Genomic DNA, 16,257 nt, shown 5'->3' on the forward strand with positions numbered 1-16,257 from the left:
CAGAAAACTGAGGAGCTTATTGACCAACTCCTGCAAATACAAAGAAATGGGTTGTAATGAGCTTAAAAATTCATTTTCTCAATTTGCAACTGAACCTCCCCCCTCCCAAACTTGAGTGACAATAAACATGGGGAAATATTTCACCAGAACATTACTTTGCATAGAAAAATGGTACAGAGGCAAGTGGAGCTTGAACATGCTTGCTGATTACTGCTGTACTTATGAGAGAAGCAAAGGGCAACCATGAAATTTGAAATCAGGACTCAAAATATTTTAAGTGCACAAAAATTCATGTTTTGCCAAAGTTTGTTAAATGATTTTTTAATAAATTAATAAAACGAAAATGTTAATTTTTCTCCAAACCTAGATGCTACAGAAAAATATATTAATTTCGTGAGTAACACTTCCAGATTCACTCAGCACTGCTTTCGTGACACCAATTAAGACCACGGACAACTGTATGTTGGAAACAATGCAAACAAACAAAAAAAAAAAAAAAAAACCTAGACCAATTTTCTGAATTTCAATATAAAGTGGTTGGAAGGATATGTATAATGACAGGGGAAAAAAAAAAAAAAAAAAGGGAAAAAAAAGTCACTCATTTCAGATTTCAGGATTTTTTTTTCATTCAAATGGTTTTCTCTGTTTTCATCGGAGAAAAGCAGTAAGGTAAGATTAATATGATACATGAAGAGATATTACAAAAGTATGTCAGTATAAAGATGATAGGCCTATATAAATAAGAAAAACCTATTATTGTTTAATAAAAAAAAATTTATAAAACATTTTTATATAATACCTTATCAAAGCATACTATGTCTAATCCACCACAAAAATTGATGTGACGAGTGTTAAGGCAGTAAATCCCATGTTTTCTAAGTCTACGTTGAGCATGTGCATTTATACTAGTCAAGACAGCAGGTAAAACAGGAGGAACCAGGAAGGTTGCAACATCCAGGACAATTATGATTATGTCTCTGGTATATGCCTGGAATAGAAGAGAATTATAATTTTCTTAATAGCATAACTTCTTTATTAAATACAGTAGACTTGATTTTCCAGGATAGATGGTAAAATAATATTCCCGGATAATCCAAAAATACATTAAGTCCCCGACATACGTAAGAAATGAAACGGTCAAAATGAAAATCCAGGACTTCTTATGTAAGTTGAGTTTCACGTAACCCAGGAATGACTAATAAAATTTGCTACTATATCCCCGATCTGCCAAAATTACAAAAACCACATAATATCCTCAGAAGAATGAAGAAAAATAGCTTTATATTTTTAATTAGTTCAATTAAAAACTTTATCTTGGGACAGCAGTGAAGTAGCTGGAGTGGCACATAAGAAAAGAAAACATAAAAGGAAGAAAAAACGGATGTTATTGAACTGTAAAAACTGATATGTATTTCGTAGCCTTGGTTATTATTATAGTTAACCTTCATTGGTGCCAACCGCTTCTTGTATTGTCTTTCTCTTTTATTGTGTTCACCGCTGCCACTGATCTGAATTCCGCACAATACGTTATTAATGTTTGGCCATTTTCATACATCCTTATTATTTTAATTTTCTGTTCCAACTCAATTGCTTCCCTTTTCTTGATAGATTTACTAGTACTGCTGTCACTTATTCTCTCAGTCAGCACTATGATAATGGTCAAAATGAAAATTTTCTGTAAAGAACTTCACAGGATTAAGGCTAAAACTCACTATTATCACTCCACGCAAACTTACATTTTACTAAAGCACATTTCTGGAGGTCACTACCATAAAACAATAAAAACAATTTGTACTTTCTGGTTTATTAGGCTTTTCTGTTAGTGCAATTAATTGTAAACAGGTAGTCAACTCGACCTTATTGCATTTGCGATAATACCAATAGCTGGAATTCTGTGGGGTTTCTTACGTTATTATAGTGAAATGTGTGTCCCTTTCACTGAAATCTTCAGTCATATAAAAAATATATAAATAACGTAAGTTCGAAGCTATGTAAGTCGGGGATTTACTGTATCGAAAAATGTTCAGCAACCTACGTAAAAAGTATGCCAATAGATAAAAAACAAAAAAAAAACTTACCACGCACTACACGAGTGTCCAATAAGATGCTTCCCTTTATTTTTTACAATGCCGTGTATGGTATGGTTTGGTCACCAACATTATAACGGTTCCTTAGAAATTTAACAGATGCATTGCTTTCAAACTTTTGAATAATTTCAAGTTTTTGTTTAATTGAAAGCACAACTCTTGCGTTTGCCCATCATTTTCGCGATTTCTAAACAAAAAAAAAAATAAATAAAATAATTATTATAAAAAAAATATTCCAACATCCCTGACATACATAACGAAACACAACAATCGACGGATGCACTAAAACAAACTAAACATTTGGTCTCTTTTTTTGAGTGGCAGGTGTGAAGACAGCGGGGGTTGCAAGATAATAGGTACACTAATCTCCCAATGACAACTTATAACACCGCTTCTTGTCGTTTATTTACTTACGACTTGCAAAACAACTGTTTATACCTAGTCTAGTTATTACTTGAATTTTATGATTTCTGGTTGTTTTTTTTTTTGTTTTTTTTAAATTTGGAATCGTGAAGTGTCTCGGTTAATCCGATCCCGGTAAATCGAGTCTGCTGTATTTATAATTTTTGCAATTTAAATAGATGCAAATTGTGTTGCCAAGTTCAATCCACCACTTCAAGCTTTTACAAATTGCTGAATAGTACTTGAAAGTATTTTCATTCATCACTTTTCAAGCACATAAAAGGACTAATTATGAAAGAAATAAAATAAAATAAAATAAATAAATAACCACATATAAATAACCATATATATATATTTTTTATTTATTTATTTTTTTTTTTGTTAGTGTAATTAATTTAGAATTATTCCATATAGATTATATTTATTTACTCACATATACAGTTTGATTTTGTTAAGTAATATCCTTATCTGGGAGGGCAGGGGGATATCTCAGTAACTTGTAACAGACATACCTCTGACAACTGAGAATGTAGGAAAAGGCCTATGAACTATTCAATATGCAATTTCTGCATCTCTGGTGATGTATCTTGGAAGTTAGCAACAAGTTGACTTACTGCACCAACCTGATCCTTAAATTTGCAGAGAATCAATTTAGTAAAAAAAAATCCCCATTTACTCCCATAATAGTACCATTCATGTCTTCACATGCATGAACTGAAATCCATGGCACAACAAATGCGAAGGCTGGGACATGTAAAAGGATAATTTTTAATGTTTGAAGGATGGACCTGCATTATCCCCGGTAGCATGTCCAAATGCTAATTTAGTTAGTGTGTGACAGGACATATCAGCAGAATAACTTTTCATGACAGTACTACCATGTGCATATAAAAACATTATTTCAACAATAAAAACACAATATATAATAACTTTATAAAAATAGGCAAATAAAAGTATATACGAGAATGATTTAAATAAAAACAGCAAAAGTCACTTTAGGTGAAAATATATAATTCTTTATTTAAACTTATGGTAAGGATATTATTTTTCCACACCGTCTCCTCTTGCTATATCAAGGCTTCCATCACATTTTTGACCTCATCATCAGAATGGAAGTGATTTCCCCCTAATGAATGTCTCTTTGAATGGTCCCAAAAAAACAGGTGAGTCACTTGGAGCTGACTCAGGAAATAAGAGTGGCGTGGTAGCACTGTAAGGGTAAGCATAGTCATGCTATAAATAAGCCCCCTTTTGAAATCAACCCTCAAAGCTTAATTCACATTGCAGGTTTAAAATGACTCATAAGCATATTACAGTAAAAAGCAATACTGATGGTGCCAAAATACGGTCAGAATTGCCTTTCCTACATGTGGCATAGTGTACAGGCAACTCCCATATAACATAGTACTTCTACAACATGGTTTCGCTCTGACACGATTGATAAATTGGGGCAATCCTGGCACAATACGGTACTTCTACAACAAGGTTTCGCTCTAACACAGTTTGAGAATTGCTGTAAATCTCACATAACACAGTATTTTTGAGATTTTGTGCTGGGAAAACCCTGCTATTATGTTAGATGTAATTTTCACTGTTTCCATTCCTTTTTGTGAATCCCTGCTGTTGTTATCGCCTTCATGATACCTTAGTTGTTATCACCTTTATGATACTTTTCTAAAGCACATTTCTGGAGGTCACCACCATTAAACAATAAAAACAATTTGCAGTTTCCAGTTTATTGGTCTTTCCTGTTAGTGTAATCAATTATAAACAGGAAGTAAACTCGATCTTCTTGCATTTGCTATACTACTATTAGCTGGAATTCTGTGGGTTTTCACGTTATTATGGTGAAATGTGTTTCTTCTTCTATGAAATATTTAATCATATAAAAACCATAAATAAATGTTCAGAAACTCATTACTCTGTATCGTGTTTGTTGCAACTTGTGCATGCCGTGTTCTTCGTTATTAATTTCTTATCATTTTTACTGTTTTAAATTTTACAAAAAAAAAAAAAAAAAAAGTCAGGGAACAGAAATATCAATTAGTATGTAAATATTACAGTATGAGAGGCCTCTGTAGCCAAGTGGGCAGGAGCAGGAGTGCAGTAGCACACGCTCTTTGAGTTAGACCGGGGTTCAAGCCCCTGACTGCTGAATACAGTCGTTCTGCCAACCTGCACTGGACCAGCATGGCAGATTATGGTCCATTTCCCTCAGCATGAATTGTTGAGGAGGCTTCCATCCTGCAGTGGGTTGATAATGGCAGCACTTTACTTTTATTACAGTATGTATTAATTAAGCTATGTATGTAAATTTATTTTTATTTTGCTAACTGGAAAATATTCTTCCGATTTTCACATAACATTTAAAGCCGGGGGTACATCACTGTATTTTGTTGAGAAATTCTGTGCTATTAAACTTGTGCTTGTTTCAAACCATAAAAAATAATTGTAACTTCAAAGAGTGCAGTTCGTGACTTTTAAAGAGAGCAGAAGGTACACGAAATCTATATTCTGCAGAAGAGATGGTGCTTAGCAACGATGAAGAGGAAGAAAATTAAATGAACGTACATTATCTGACATATAAGTATCACAGTTTGTAAAGTAAGACGTTTGTTCAGTTATTACTATTTAAGTTGCTACTATTATAAAAATAATAGTTAAAATATTAAGTTATTACTAGTATAAAAATTCGATAGTTATAAAAAAATTGCTTATTTTTGTTAGCTTTTGGAACGTAACCCCTTTTTTGTACTGGTTCTTAGTCCCATATAACATGGTTTCGCATTATACAAGATTTTGTATGAACCAAACTACTGTGTTATACGAGGGTTATCTGTACAATGTTATACGTATAAACAACAGGAAGGGTCTCCACCAACTACGTGTAGTGAACTCTGTACTGTATAGAAACTTTGTAAAAGCCAGAGAGTGTGAGTTAATGTGTGTTAATTAGGGGTTGTGTTGTTCATCTGGCATCTTTGCAAGGGGAGGGGAACCGCAGAACACCACCGATCCACCCACCTGTTGCCTATCCACCAGCACAAGGAGCCAGGCCAGAAGGTAGGGATAACTAAATTCTCTGAGCTTCCCAGGAAGGGCAATCCCAAAAAGTTTTTATTCAAGTGGAGAGGGGGATAGAACAAGGATAGAAAGAAACAATTCTACAGGGGTGGATGGTTGTTGTTCTGGAGGCTTAATGGCACATAAGCTGCTAAGGCTATAATGTGCCTATTCACTTATTATATTAAAACATGAGTTTTTCATAAATCAGAAGAAAATCTGAAATCAGAAATAATTAAAAAGCCCAGTTTGCCTGAGAAAGTCAAAAAATTCAGAAATAATTGCCTTATCACCAATGAGATTTTCAAGAGTTATAGGTTTATGAAGATTAACCAGTGAGATCAAGGATGACGTTCTGACTTGTTTATAATAGGGACAGCCAATAAGAATATGTTTTACAGTCAAATTATTAGAACAATGTGTACATTGTGGTGGATCATCTCCTGTGAGTAAATGAAGGTGGTTCAGATGGGTATGTCCTATTCTTGCCCTTGAAAGGACTATTTCTTCTCGTCTCGATGTATGAATACTGGAGCGCCAAATTTTCGGATCATGTTTAAACTGAAAGAGTTTATCATTAGTCTGAGAGTGCCAGAGTGCTGTCCATTGTGATAGGCAAGCAGCATGAATGGTTAGTGCATAATCTGATGCTGGAACAGGGATGTTGGTTAAATCTAAGGTAGTTGGATTTTTTGCAGCTTTATCGGCAAGTTCATTGCCTAAAATACCCGAATGGGCTGGAATCCAGCAAAAAGTGACCAGTAGGTTGCGTTCTTTAATTTTCAGTAATAAGCTTCTGATTTCATCTAGAACAGGGTGAACTTTATCTGAGGAATTACATAACGACATGATTGAGCTGAGTGAATCAGTGTAAATAACTGATTTTAAGGAACTGTCAGAATAGAGATTTTCTAAAGCTAGTTTGATTGCATATAATTCAGCAGAAAATATACTGAATTCTGATGGAAGGGAAACATACAATTGTATTCGGAAACACTGCAGCTGCTCCAACATTTGAATTAGATTTAGAGCCATCTGTATAGATTGGGGAGAAATCACTATATCTTTGAGTGAGAACTGCATGAATTTTGTTGACATTTGATGCTTGCAAAGTATTCTTTCTCCATTGACAGAGGTAAGTGTCACAGGTTGGAAGAGGAGGAGGAGCCCATGGTGGTTGAGTATAGGTTGGTACCTGCTTTACGGAATGGATGGAAATATTCCAAACTTGCACCAATTCAAGAAGGCGAAGACCAGCTGGTTTTACTATGCTAGGTTTGTTTCTGTATAGGATTTCTAACGGTGGGTTGAAAAGGTATGACTGAACGGGATGAGAGGCACAACTTTGTATCTTGACAGCATATTTTTGAGTAACAGTGTTTTCCTGCGTAAAGTTAGTGGGGGCTCGTGAGCATCAATGTAGAGACTATGTGCTGGCGACGTTCTGAATGCACCAATTGCAATTCTCAAAGCACTGTGCTGAATTGGATCAAGCCAGCGTAATGTACTCTTTCTGGCAGAATCATAGATTGGAGCACCATAATCGAGACGGGATCTGATTAATGCCCTGTATAAATGAAGAAGCGAGGTACGATCTGCACCCCACGTTTGGGCAGATAAAGCTCTGAGTATGTTCAACTTTTTTAGACATGAAGTCCGTACATTTTTAATATGATCTAGGAAATTTAACTTGTTGTCAAGGATTAATCCAAGAAATCTGATGTTGCTGGTGACCGGGACAAAGATGTTAGAAATTTGAAGTTCAGGATCTGGATGAAGTTTGCGTTGTCTACAGAAATGAATGGCAACTGTTTTCTGCTGCGAGAGCCGATAGCCGTTGAGGCTTGCCCATTGTTGAATTTTATTAAGTGATATCTGAAGCTGTCTTTCAATAGACCTCATGTTTTGAGAATGACAGGAGATGGAAAGGTCATCTGCATAAAGGTAAGTCTCAACTGTATTTGGAAGCTGCTTAGTGATAGAATCTATTCTCAGAGCAAAAAGAGTGGCACTCAGTACTGATCCCTGTGGAACACCTTCTTCCTGGATGAAAGTTGTGGAGAGGGCATGTTGGTATCAAACTTGAAATGATCTAGTATGTAAGAAGTTCTGAACAAATATAGGAAGGTTGCCTCGTAGTCCGAGAAGGTAAAGATCACTAAGTATACCACACCGCCAGGTGGTATCAAAAGCCTTCTTTATGTCTATTGAAACCATTACTAGATGTTCATGTTTGACAAAAGCATTACAGATGGCAAATTTGGCCTTGACCATAAGATCTAAGCATGACCTGTTTTGACGAAAGCCATATTGACTATGGCTCATTAGATGTTCCGACTCAATGATCCAGACGAGTCTTCTGTGGATAATTTTCTCAAGGATTTTACTGAGGCAGCTTGAGAGAGATATGGGTCTATAGCTATTTGGGTTGGATGGATCTTTTCCAGGCTTCAGGAATGCCAAAATTGTAGAGTGATGCCAAGATGCTGGAAAAACATTTTCTAAAAATATGCGATTGTAAAAAATCAGCAGCAAGCGCAAAGCTTTGTCATCAAGATGTTGTAGCATGACATAATAAATCCCATCTGGCCCAGCAGCACCATTGTGAGCTGTTCTAATGACATATAAAAGTTCAGAATATTGCAGAGGTTTGTTATATGGGAGAAGACGGGCAGTTTGAAAATGAATAGCATGCTTTTCTTTATTGTTTTTAATTCTTTGGAATGCGGTAGTATAGGCTGACGTTGCTGAGATTTCTGCAAAAGTATTGCCTAAAGCATTAGCTATATCTACAGGATTAGAGAGATCTTTCCCATTCCAGGAGAGGATTGGAGAAGGTATGGTAGGAAACTTACCAGACAGCTGTCTAATTTTTTTCCATATTATTTTGGGATCAGTATTTCTGTGAAAACTGCATGCAAAACGGGTCCAGGATTCTTTCTTTGCTTGCTTTTGTATGAAGCGTGCTTTTGCCCTTAATTTCTTATAATTGATGAGATTGACTGTGCTCGGATATTTTCGAAACAAATTCCAGGCATTATTTTTTGCTCTCTTTGCTGTGGTGCATTTGTCATTCCACCAGTAATTATAATGCTTTCAGCCCGGCGGATTTGATAGTGGTATTGTGTCTTTAGCCACATTTAGAAGATGCGACGTGATGTAATCTGTCACATCATCAATGGGCTGGAGGCGGATTTTTTCCTCATCGAGGTCAATTGATAATTGAAATTTTGCCCAGTCTGCTCGGACAAATTTCCACTTTCTGCAGGGTTGAATTGAATGAGTCTTTGCTTTCAGAAAGTTGCATACTATTGGGAAGTGGTAACTGCCCATGGGATCGTTTATTACATACCACTCTATGACTGGGACTAGTACTGGTGAACAAATTGAGAGATCTATTGCTGAGGTGTGTCCTGTTGGTAGCTGTATGTGTGTCGGTGCACCTGTATTGAGTATAGTGAGATTTAGTGCCTCCAAAAAACTTTCAATTAGTCGGCCTTGTCTATCCAATTTAGGAGAGCCCCATAATGGGTGGTGCCCATTAAAGTCTCCTAATATACAGAGAGGTGGAGGTATCTGTACAAAGAGGTCTTCAAGATCTTTTAAGGAGTTAGTACAGTTTGGTGGTAGGTATATTGAGACTAGTGTTATTGCACTATGGAGAATTATACGAACAGCAACAGCTTCTATTTTGGTTTGGAGTGGGATATGTTTAGTTGGGATCTTTGAATTTACTAGAATTGCCACACCACCATGGGCAGTGCTAGCGGTATTTCGATCTCTTCGATAAATGCAATAGTTCTTTATTGAAGGAGAAATTTGTGTGGTTAGGTAAGTTTCCTGTAAACAAAAGGCAACCGGAGAATATTGGTTAATTAGGTATTGAATATCGTCTGTGTTGGAACGAAAGCCTCTGCAATTCCATTGTAAGATGCTGTGGTTCATTTTGGTTTAGTTGAGGATGATTCATCTGACTGTTTTTTGTTTGAGGAGGATTTTTTTCAGTCTCTTTTCGGGAAGGTAGGGCGTCCGGTATCCATAGTATCGTTTGCGTGAAGTTCTAGTAATGGTTCTTCATGATCTGGGTTTACATCTACTTCCATACTACCAGTGGATGATTCAGGTTTATTGTTGTGTTTAGTAGTTTTTAGTTTTTCTTTGTCATGCAGGACTGTCCGAGTCTCAACTGGGATACTGATTGGAGTATTGGTCGATTCACTGATTTTAATTTGATGTGTGTCTTTTACAGGGTTTGATAATGTGTTTTTAACCCAGTTAGCTAGAGATGTGCAGGGAGGTATTGATACATCTGTTTGAGCTGCTGTTGAATTAAAGCTTCAAGTGTGAGATGCATATGAACGACTGGGCATGGTCGACGTAATCTGTCTGCATGCCTCAGGGTACGTAACTTTGTGTTCTATTTTATATTTTTGGATTTTCTTCCCCGTTTTCCACATTTCACAAGATTTCGAAAAGGCTGGGTGACTTTCTTTGCAGTTGGGGCAAATGGGACTTGAGGCTGAACAGTGTTTGTGTATGCTCCTTGGAACCACAATGGGACAAATGGCATCACCTCTACATGCTTGTTGCGAGTGTCCATATTTTTGGCATTTAAAGCAACGTAGGGGATTAGGTATGTAAGGCCGTATTCGGCAGTTTAAATAGCCAGCTTTTACTGAGGATGGCAAATCTGGGGTGCTGAATGTTAAAATTATGGATAGGGTTGGAACAAGATTTCCATCTTTTTTGGTCTTTATACGTTTTGCACTAATTACTTTTTGATTGCCCAGTTCCTGTACTAATTCCTCTTCAGATACTGTAATCAGGTCCCACTCTGTGATCACACCTTTTGACGAGTTTAACGTATTGTGGGGAGTGATAGATACGGGTAGCCCAGCAAAAGTTGTTGTTTTAAGCAGTCACTCTGAATGTTTTGAGGAGGCTGTTTCGATTAGGAGGTCTCCGGATTGCAGTCGTTTAACCATTTTCGGTGTACCAGCAATGGATTCCAAAAATCTTTGGATGACAAAAGGTGATAATTTGCTGACAGGCTGGTTGGAGAGCGAATGTATTACAAGGAAGTTTGGCATCTCATTGCTCTGCACTTCTCTTCGGAGCCTTTTTGGTTGATTTGAGTCATCATCATTTGGTTTGTCTGGCCTTGAATTTGAAGGCTCTAGTGGTGGATAGTCATTTATATCCATCGTTACTCCTTTTCGCCCTGGAGGATAACTTTTCCCTCAGGTTACCGGCCCCGCCACGGGGAGGCAGGAGCAGTGCCGCTCGGAGGCCAAGCAGTTGAAGTGTTAGTTAATTAGTAAAAATATAAATAGAGGAAAATGTAAAGAAAGGTGTATTTCCGTTCTGTGTTCTACTTGTTACTTTTCAAGTATAGAACTGTTTTTAAAGTAAGACTGTTTAAAGAAATGTGAACGTAAAATATAATTTCAATCGCTTATCAAGAGCACTTTATGAATCGCAAGAATATAGCTTGGCCTCGAAATACGCTTGGCACCCGGGGCCAGGGGTGGATGGAGGGAAATCATCCATCAGGTTGAGTTAGGGAGGGAAAAGGTGGAACCCCAGGGGCCGCCTCTTTAGGTGAAACTAAACTTTACTAAAAACTTTACTAAACTAAAGAGGGGAAAGTAGGAGGTAGGAAGCCATACACAAGGTGTGAAAAGGATAAAGTTACAGGGCTAAGGTGCCCTATGTGGGGCAGGTCACCATCTCAATGATGGCTGGACCCTCTGTGAGCCTGTGACATGCCAGATTCCCACAGATTGCTGACACCAGTCCCTAGGGGGATTGTGTCAGTAATCCCATACCACATGGTAAACATTGGATATTGAAGTGTCATGCAGCTTCATTGCTCCTATGCCATCTTGGCGATCTAAACTGGACACTTGCCTGGTTTTCTTTTACTCCCATCCCTGACAGGGGAGGGGGGGGTTGGTCTTCCATCCCCTGCTATCCTGGTGGGGCCTGGGCCGGCCTCACTGACCATATTGGGATTGCCTTCTCTATCATCCCCATATTTCTAGCTTTCACCCCCAAGTCTTCAGCCTCTCCCCCTAATCTACCTACAGCTAGTGTATGCCCCACACAAAGTTCAAACTTAATCACATCTAAATTAAATCGCGTTTATAAACATTTGGCCTTTCCAATTCTAAGGCTCGCCCCTACAATATTTTTTTTAGGTCCTAGCCACTGAAATCTCAGGAAAGGTGGCAAGACTTGCCAGAGTAAAAATTTAAAACTGTATACCTGGTCAACCTCCCCAAGGTTAAGTGTGGGCAACAGTAGGCCCCATCAGGGTCCCAGTGGCTTATAGGCCAGAAGAACAATGATACACAACATTACACACCACAAGATCCACACACCTTTAAATCTCTGGCCTTTACAGCGTACTGTATCACAAGACAATGAAAACTACGCGGAGAGGGGGGAAATCCCTGGTTCCGTTTGATCCTAAACACACTTTACTTTACACTTTACACACCACATGGTAAAAAAACCAAACATAGAGTCAAATGTGAAAATTGGTGGATGCTGCTTGGCAGGAACAAGCCAGTGGTGGTGAGTCCTGCCCCTTTAATGCCCTTCTTCATAATCATATTTGTCAAATGGCAATCCCACACTATCCCTGAGACTAGTGTCAGGAAATAACTATCCCACATCACCACAAGACAATGTCAGTAGTCCATCTAGTTTAATGCTAGTATGGCTATCCCATCCAGGTCCAGGGGCCTGTGTTGGCATTTATCTTACATCATGCCAATGTCAGCAAAACTAATTTTGTCCCATATCATACCATGCTGCAATGTTAGCAGTCTGATAGTGTTTTTTGTTCTGGGCCTGCACCAGAAAGGCCCCAGCATTACATCAGTCTCCCTAGGTGCCTTTCTTAGGTTTAACTTCAACAACTTCTGTTACACTTTCCTCTCAGTTATTACAAAATCATTTAGCTCCCTGTTAGAGTTTGATAAACTTCCGTCATCCCCTTCCCTAAAGAATTTCTCATGTGTGAATGTAGATGCAAAATACTCATTCAACATTAATTAACATTACACTTATACAAGGGAATAATCACCTCCTTATTCCTGCTAGAAAAATTCCTGTATATCATTGACAAGACACCATGAGCTACTCTGCAGCCCGTCTGCACTGCTCAGAGAACTTCATATCTGCCTGCACAATCACTCCCAGGTCCTTTTCATTCTCTACTACTGTCAGTGTAGTACCACAGAGTTGATACGTTGCTCTGGGGTTACTGTTTCCCATATGTAGTACTTTACATTTGTCAATGTTAAACTTCATTTGCCACCTCTCAGCCCATCTGCTGAACCTTTCCAGATCCTGTTGCAGCAGCATAGCGTCAATAGTGTCCTTAACAACCCTGCCAATCTTTGTATCGTCTGAAAACTTGGACATTAAGCTTGATATACCATCATCAATATCATTTATAAACACAGAAAACAACAATGGACCCAACACTGAACCCTGAGGGACTCCACTAATAACATTAGTCCACGATGAGCAGTGTCCATTGATTACCACTCTCTGTCTTCTCCCCCCAATACTTTTAGTTGGTGCTTGGTAGTTGAAATTTTGAATCAAAGTATTACTTGACATGGTCTAAACATGAGCAAAATTTCATATGATGTGTTCCTTTATTATGATTCTTTCAAATATGCATATGTAGAAATTCTCATTGGTGGTAGAAGTAAAAAGAAAAGTATGCAGACTTTCACAAACTTATATAATGTCTTCTAGTAATCTATACACTAAACAGTTTTAAATTTATTTTGTTTTAAAATTAAAGAAATAATGATTGAAAACTTACTCCAAGCCTGTACCACACAACCCCTGTATAGATCATTGCAGGAATACCTACAAGAAATGAAGAACTATAAGCAAATGAATGGTAATGAAGTAATAATGCTAAACAAGGACACTAGAAAGATAAAAGTTGTCTTCACCTTACCTAATATGAAAAATATAATCATACTCTTGAAGAGTTCCTTATAGAGTCTAAAGTTCACGGGCTTAGGAAAAAGTATAGCTCGAACAAGCTCACCTTTAGATGTTGTGAAACCTGTCAATTTACATTTTATTTTTTTAGTTTAAATGCTACTCTAAATTTTTACTATGCTATTATACTATCTTCACTATGTTATTATAATATCTTCATAGGTATCATTTTAAAAAAAATGCATAAATAATTTCAGCAGCACATATACTAGATTACAAAAGAGTCAATCATAATGAATTATTTCAACCATTATTACAATCTGTTATACAGATATTAACAGAAAACTTTTGATACACATTATCAGTTTCATTAATAACACTGGTGAATGGCAAATTTTAGAAAACATAAGAATTAAAGTGTTTTAACTCAAAAAGTACTTAACATTTCCCATAGAGGAAGCATTTTAATAATCACACATGAGCATTTAGAAACGTCCAAAGTTTATGCAAGATGAGCTCCTAGAAACCTTTCCATTCATGATAAACATCACAGCGTACAGTCATCAAAAGAGAATTGAAAATCAATTCTTGATAATCCAAATAGATTTTTATCCCATTTTGTGATCGGTGATGAAACATGGCCACATTTTTATACTGTGAATTAAAATTAGAAAGCATGCAGTGGTAGCACAAGGAATCTCCAACCCCAAAAGGTTTGAATCCAACCATCAACTGGAAAAGAGTTGACCAAATTGAGAGTTGGCCAATCTACTTAAGTTGAGCAGATGGGCTGAGAGGTGGCTGTTTGTTGTTTTGGTTTTTAGGAGCATTAGCAACTAGAAACTGTTATAGTATCATATTGCTCCGGGGATGTGCGGTGGTCATTCCCTGACCTTTCCGCATCCTCCATATTTGGTGTTCATGGGCTCGAACCTCGGTCTAATCAAGAAGCGTGTGCTACGCACTGCTGCTCCTGCCCACCTGGCCACGGAGGCACCGTGAGAGGTGGCAAATGAAGTTGAACATTGACAAATGTAAAGTACTACATATGGGAAGCAGTAACTCCAGAGTAATGTATCAACTCTGTGGTACTACACTGACAGTGGTAGAGAATGAAAAGGACCTGGGGATAATTGTGTAGGCAGCTATGAAGTTTTCTGAGCAGTGCAGACGGTCTGCAAGAGTAGCTCATGGTGTCCTGTCAATGACATACAGGAATTTTCCTAGCAGGGATAAGGAGGTGATTATCCCCTTGTATAAGGCAATGGTCAGGCCACACCTTGAATACTGTATACAGGTCTGGAGGCCTCAATTTAAGAAGGATGTAGAGCTGTTGGAACGAGAACAGAGAAGGGCAACAAGATTATGAATGGAATGAAGGGTTGCTCTTACAAAGAAAGGCTCAAGTTTTGCAGATTACAGTGTCTGGAGACTAGGCACCTGCTAGGTGATCTGATTGAGGTGTATAAAGCCTTGAATGGTTTGAGCATGCTCAATGCTGATGGAATTTTTCCTCTTGCTCAGAATAATCACCTGAGAGGGCATAAATTCAAATTGAGGAAAGACAGTTATAAGATAGATCTGTGAAAGTTTGCCTTTAGCCAGCAGATAGTTGATCGGTGGAACTGACTTCCATCTTTTGTTGTGGAAGTTGATAGCCTAAATAAATTTAAGGCTGAGCTGGACAGTTATTTGGAACGAACGGAAGGGTGAAATGGGAGCGGGTTTTTTTTTTTTTGCTGATGCTGCACAAGCTTGCTTTGTTGCATCATATGCCTCTACTAATGCTAAATTGTTCTGGGACACAAAGGGAGTATTGTTAATTGATTACCTTGCATCTACAATAAAAATCAAATTTTATACCAGAGGTAAAAGCTGAAATTTGTGAGAGAAAAAAAAAAGATAAAGAAAGCTGGTTCATTATGTCTTGCTTCTCCATGATAATGGAATGGTGCACAAGGCCCATGTTGCACATGCTAAAATTCATGAATGTGGATCTGAATAATAAATCTCCCCAAAATAGTCTAGATCTGGCCTCATATAATGATTATTCATTCAGAAACCTCAAGTCTCATCTTGATGGAACTCGTTTTAAATGATGATTTAGACAAAAGCAGTTGTCGAAGCCTAGTTTGGTGCTAACATGAAGGGTTTTTTTTTTTTTTTTTTTTTTTGGAGGATTAAACTCTACAGATTAAATACAATAAGTGCACTGAACTTTGGGGGAATACATTGAAAATAAAAAACAGAATTTTGCATCTATCTATTTTATACTATGTTCTCAGAAATTTTTGACTGCACCCATGTACTTTTTTTAAATGAGAAAAATATCAGCTGTCATATAACTGTACACTGGAAAAAAGCATGGGCATATTTTGCCTTAAGGACAAAATAGCTCTTTTTTTTTTTGTCTGTACAATAACAGCCTCTACATTTGTTAATAATATAAATTAAAGGACTTACCTTTTTATTTTTCTCAAAGTACTACAAATTAAACAGGCAAATCTTTAATCCATACAATCAGTATTTTATTTTCAAATTCAAGGTATAGTGCACTTACACCGATGGGACAAAACATTATGACCACCTACCTAATATGATGTTGATCCTACACGTGCAGCCAAAACAGCTTGTACCCGGTGAGGCATGGACACTACAAGATTTCTAAATGTGTCTTGTGGTATCTGGTACCAACAAGTAACCAGTAGATCCTTTAACTCCTGTAGAGTCC

At 37.4% G+C, this 16,257-nt stretch overlaps 1 protein-coding gene across 2 annotated transcripts in view; it reads right to left on the reverse strand.

Moving 5' to 3' along the window:
• The window catches only part of LOC150075172 (polyamine-transporting ATPase 13A3-like), a 409,674-nt gene that overhangs the window by 231,765 nt on the left and 161,652 nt on the right, over window positions 1-16,257 (reverse strand). Inside the window, exons 10-12 of one of the 2 annotated variants that reach the window (XM_090388295.1) lie at window positions 13,540-13,650; window positions 13,399-13,445; window positions 800-988 (exon numbers count right to left, since the gene is read on the reverse strand). In XM_090388295.1, coding sequence (XP_090244421.1) covers window positions 800-988; window positions 13,399-13,445; window positions 13,540-13,650 — 347 coding nt within the window. The remainder of the gene's footprint in view (window positions 1-799; window positions 989-13,398; window positions 13,446-13,539; window positions 13,651-16,257) is intronic. The other variant, XM_090388296.1, reaches the window with a different exon arrangement.

This window comes from Mastigoproctus giganteus, chromosome 14 (assembly GCF_048544385.1).
Source record: "Mastigoproctus giganteus isolate SK-2022 chromosome 14, ASM4854438v1, whole genome shotgun sequence".
Taxonomy (NCBI): Eukaryota; Metazoa; Arthropoda; class Arachnida; order Uropygi; family Thelyphonidae; genus Mastigoproctus; species Mastigoproctus giganteus.